At 42.8% G+C, this 5,386-nt stretch overlaps 1 protein-coding gene across 1 annotated transcript; it reads right to left on the bottom strand.

Moving 5' to 3' along the window:
* Window positions 1-940: 940 nt before the first annotated feature.
* On the bottom strand, window positions 941-3,297 carry LOC130842132 (PWWP domain-containing protein 2A-like). Its single transcript, XM_057718801.1, is given in 5 exon segments — window positions 941-1,081; window positions 1,083-2,103; window positions 2,105-2,202; window positions 2,204-2,624; window positions 2,684-3,297. Coding segments are annotated over 5 exon segments (2,271 nt in total). The 5' UTR covers window positions 3,274-3,297.
* Window positions 3,298-5,386: the final 2,089 nt, after the last annotated feature.

Consider the following 5,386-nt stretch of genomic DNA (forward strand, 5'->3'; position numbering starts at 1 on the left):
TTTCTGACCTGCAAACAGATACCTTAAACGGAAATATTTTTTAAAAATTATCAAACTAGGTACATCCAAAATGCAACAATTACATATATGACAGTTAATTCACAAAGTGTAATTTACCAGGACGTATGCTAAGAATTTAGGAACAGCCAGTCAGTCAGGAGAAATCTGACCAAATTTAGCAATCAACTATTTACATATCCAAAGATAAACTTATCTAAACTCCCAAAGCAGAAGTTTGAAAGTTTTTGTTAAGTCCCCATTGGACAAGAGAGAGCAAGATGATTCAGACCTAACCAGCCTTGACAGTCTTAATCCCAAATACTGGGCTATTTCCCCAGTCCCCAGCAATTCAACAACAAGCATCTCAAGTTTGTCAAACATCTAAGTATCAAACACCCGTGCCATTATGCACATAGAAAGGCTAAGTGTTCATTAATTTAAGAACAAGTAGTCATTAAATATCCTCGCTATTCCCCCCAGCTCACCAGCCCTTACTATGATCCCAGATATGCAACCTGTGTCACACAGTGACAGGCTATGTTTTATATATGTATGTATCTATGTATACACACACACAGATATTTATATGTGTGAATATACAAATACACATACACACAGTACTAGGTACAAATGGCAATTAACAGTCCCTGCAAAAATTCATTGTCAGTTGAGGCTATGGCTCCTATGCCTTGGGATGGTTTTAGACTTCAAAACTGAAAAATACTGCTAAAATCTCACTTCCTTAAGACAAAATTTGATTGCTTGTTCAGTTTAAGCTTCTCAATATACAAATGGCTATAAGGTTAAGTATAAAAAAGCAGCCAACTGAGTGCAATTTCTCTCTCCAATTTGGCCAAGCTATCTCGTAGAAGTTACCCCTAACTAGATTAGAAAGTCTGTGGTGCCTTCCAAAGGTTCTTGCCTACCTTACTGTCCATGTTCACGTCTCAAACTGTGTCAACAGAGCCTGCACTTCAGGGGTCAGCTGCTTGGCAGCCTTAGCTGCCTCTGTGATAGCCTTGCGATACAGGCCCTTTCTCTTCTTATTAAAGCGTGACTGGAAATTTTCTAAAAAGGGGGAAGAGTTGTGAAAGAGCCAGGAAAGATGTTGTTGGAGACCCGAACCATGAAATACGGGCTTCCTGTCGGACTAAAAGGCCGTTATCTTTCCGGCTCACAGTTATAGTAAGAATACGGGCTGGCCACCAGGGGAAGACATATATCTTGGCCCAAACAATGTCCCCTACACATATGGTCCTGTCATCTGGTGTGACGCACTTAGAGACGTTTTTGGAAAAGACTTTCATTCTCAAGGAATTACTGAGCTTTTTCTCTTCCTTTGAAGAGGAGGAAGTGGAGGAGGTGGAAGGTGCATGCATACAGCCTGGAGGAAAATCAAAGCTTTCAGAAGAACTACACTCAGAGTTGGAGGATTTCAAATCATCTGTGCTATCAATGCTACACACTGAAGCACTGGAAGAGTCAGATTTCTTTTGATTTAGGGTCATGTAAACAGAGATATTGCTTTTGCTGCCCTTTTTGCCCATTGTCTGTGGTTCATCCCGCTCATCAGGCACAAGCACTTCAGTTGTGTCCTGAACCTCCCTGCTGGCCTCTTCAGGGCCTTTGGAGGGACTCTGATTTTCTGAAGGGGCCTCACCTGCTGAGCGGGTAGAGGTGCAGCGAGACTGGGGCTTAGGTGCCATCTTGCCACTCCGCATTTTCTCCAGTCCTGTCTTCAGAAAAGAGTCATTTTCTTCATTCCTGTACCTCTGTGATTTTAAACGAACCCGGGGTGGAAGGGAACCTGAGCTAGAATTCTGATATCGACGTGTGAAATGGACTTTTGAATGTGCATTTTTGGACGTAGAGGTTTCACTCTGCTTCTTCTGTGCCTTTTCTTTGGCAATTTTCAGCACTTCCCGAGCTTTTGCATGATCCATGTTCTTATTCTGGAGCACTTTTTTAGTACTTAACTGAGCTTTTGATGTACTTGCCTGAGCAGAAACTTTCACTACTCTGCCTCTGCTGTGAGCAATGTTTGAAACCTTAACCACAGCATTTCTTTTCTGGCTTTCATTTTGGTTTTTCCCATCCACCTTTCAGTTTTTTGTTCACGGTACTTACACTTTCATTTCTCCGTTTTTTATCTTCATATTTAGAAGAGTCACTTGCACTACTACCTTTTCTAATTTCTTTTTTTTTCAGCAACAACACTGTTTTTACATTTGTCACACAAGACTTGCCTGGGTCGTAGTTTAATAGCATTCATTATTGAAGTAGGTTCTTCCCTGTACATTTTTCTCTTGGGTCGTTTAATTTTCCGAGGAGGTGGCTGAGGTATTGATTGGTTATATGTGTCCCTGATAAACAAAGGGGGAGGATAGGGTGCTCCTTCGTGGAAGAGAGGTGGTGGTTTGGAAGTCCACGGGCTTTCGGCCAAGCTCAGCTCGGGAGGCGGGACAGGAGAAGGGTCATGGGGAACAGCACCATTCACTTCACGCTTGACTTCCGTCCCTTCTTGGAATGTATCACTTTGGAGCTGCGTGGCTTCAGGTTTATCCTTATATTCCCTTTTGGGAAATACTGTCACAGGGATCCCGTGGGGCCCAAACCACTACTCACTGCTTCACCAGAATGGCTGCACATTTTTCCACCAAAAAGTAGGGCTATTGCACCATACGTTTCATGACCTCTTTTGGACAGATCCATGAGGACCCCGGAGAAAAGCTTCTCCCCGAGGCGGAACGACACGACGAGCGCGTCCTCAATGATGTGGTCCAGCGTGACCCGCACCTCCGAGCCTGGGATGAGCTGCGACACCGCGGAGTCCCCGCCCGCCGGCGGCACGAGCGCCGGGGCTGCGGGCTGGGGCAGCGGCGGTTCCGGACGCTCCTCGGGAGCCGGGGGCTCCGCGGGCGGCGGTGCAGGGGAAGGTGGAAGGCCGGGCCCTTCCGGAGGCGCGGCTGCCGCCGGCTCCACCACCCGGGCGGGCAGCTTCTCCTCAGGCTCCAGCTCCGGCCCCGCCGCCTCCGGGCTGCGGGCAAGCTCCGACGGCGGCGGCGGCGGGAGCGGCGGCTCTTCGGCCTGAGGAGAGGACTGCTGCCCGTCGGCCTCGGCGTCCGGTACAGATGCCTCAGTGGCTGTGACCGGGAAGGGGTCAGGGCCGGCCTCGCTGCCGGGGATGGGCTCCATCTCCGGCTCGGCCTCGCCGGCGCCCCCCTCCCCGGGGGACGCTGCCGTCGCTGCCGCCTCTGCAGCCACGGCCGCCATTTTCTTCCTGGCTTCTCCCTCCTCCAACTCGTCAATTACATGCTGACAAATTTGACAACCTAGAAGAAACGGAATAATTCCTAGAAACATACAACCTACCATGGCTGAATCAGCAAGAAATAGAAAATCTGAATAGAAAATTACTAGTAAGAAGATTGAATCAATAATCAAAAACATCCCAACAAACGAAAGTCCAGAACCAAATATCTTCACTGGTGATGTCTACCAAAAATTCAAAAAAAGAATGAATTCCAATCTCTCTCAAACTCTTCAAGAAAACAGAAACAGAGGGAACACTTTCAAACTCATTTAATAAAGCCAGAATTACCAAGACTAGGCAAGGAAGCCATAAGAAAAGAAAATTACAGGCCAATTCCCTAATGAATATAGATGCAAAAATCCTCTACAAAATATTAGCAAACTGAATTCAACAATGCATTAAAAGGATCATACACCATGATCATGTGGGATTTACTCCAGCCACACATGGATGGTTCAACATTCACAAATCAATCAATGTGATACACTGCATTACTGCATTAGCAAAGTGAAGGATAAAAATCATATGACCTGGAACACTGTAAATCAACTATACTTCAATTAAAAAATAAAAATTAAAAAAAATCATCTCATCAGATCATCTCAACAGATGCAGAAAAAGCATTTGCCAAAACTCAACATCCATTTGTGATAAACCTCTCAACAAAGTGGTTACAGGGGGAATGTATCTCAACATAATAAAGGGTATATATGACAAGCCCACAGCTAACATCATACTAAACAGTGAAAAACTGAAAACTTTTCCTCTAAGATCAGGAATAAGACAAGGAGGCCCACTCTTGCCACTTTTATTCCACGTAGGACTGGAAGTCCCAGCCAGACCAATTAGGCAAGAAAAAGAAATAAAAGGCCTCCAAATAGGAAAGGAAGAAGTAAAACTGTCACTATTTGAAGACAAACATGATATTATATACAGAAAACCCTAAAGACTCCACCAGAAAAACTGTTAGAACTAATCAACAAATTCAGTAAAGTTGCAGGATATAAAATCAATACACAAAAGCTGTTGTGTTTCTATAAATAACAAACTATCAGAAAGCAAAATTAAGAAAATAATCTCATTTACAATTGCATCAAAAAGAATAAAATACCTAGGAAAAAGAATGACCAAGGAGGTGAAAGACCTGTATACTGAAAACTATAAAGCATTCATGAAAGAAATTGAAGAAGACACAAATAAATGGAAAAGTAAGTCATGCTTATGGATTAGAATAATTAATATTTTTTAAATGCCCATACTACCCAAACAATCTGCAAATTCAATGCAATCCCTACCAAAATTCCAATGGCATTTTCCACAGAAACAGAACCATCAATCCTAAAAATTGTATGGGACTACAAAAGACCCCCAATAGCCAAATCAGTCTTGAGAGAGAAGAACAAAGCAGCAAGCATCATGCTCTCTGATTTCAGACTATTATACAAAGCTATGCTAATGAAAACACTATGATATTGGCATAAAAGCAGATATATAGCTCAATGAACCAGAATAGAGAGCCCAGAAATAAGCCTTCACATATATGGACAATTTATCTATGACAAAGGAGCCAAGAATATACAATAAGAAAAGACAATCTTTTCAATAAATGGTATTGGGAAAACTGGACAGACTCATGCAAAAGAGTAAAACTGGACCATTAGCTTACACCATACACAAAAATTAACTCAAAATGGATTAAAGACTTGAAAGTAAGACCTAAAACTACAGAACTCCTAGAAGAAAACATATGTAATAAACTCTGGGTCTTGGTGATATTTTTTTGGACCTGACACCAAAAGCAAAGGCAACAAAAGTAAAAACAAACAAGTAGGACTACATCAAACTAAAAAGCTGCACAGCAGCAGAAACCATCAACAAAATGAAAAGGCAACCTACTGAATGGGAGAAAATATTTGCAAATCATATATCAGTTAAAGGATTCATATCCAAATATACAGTTGACCTTTGAACAATGTGGTGGTTAGGTGCTGACCCCCAGCACAGTAGAAAACCCATGTATAACTTTACAATCAACTTGCTATATCTGCATTTCTGCATCCTCAGATTCACCCA

The sequence above is a fragment of the Hippopotamus amphibius genome, chromosome X (assembly GCF_030028045.1).
Source record: "Hippopotamus amphibius kiboko isolate mHipAmp2 chromosome X, mHipAmp2.hap2, whole genome shotgun sequence".
NCBI lineage: Eukaryota > Metazoa > Chordata > Mammalia > Artiodactyla > Hippopotamidae > Hippopotamus > Hippopotamus amphibius.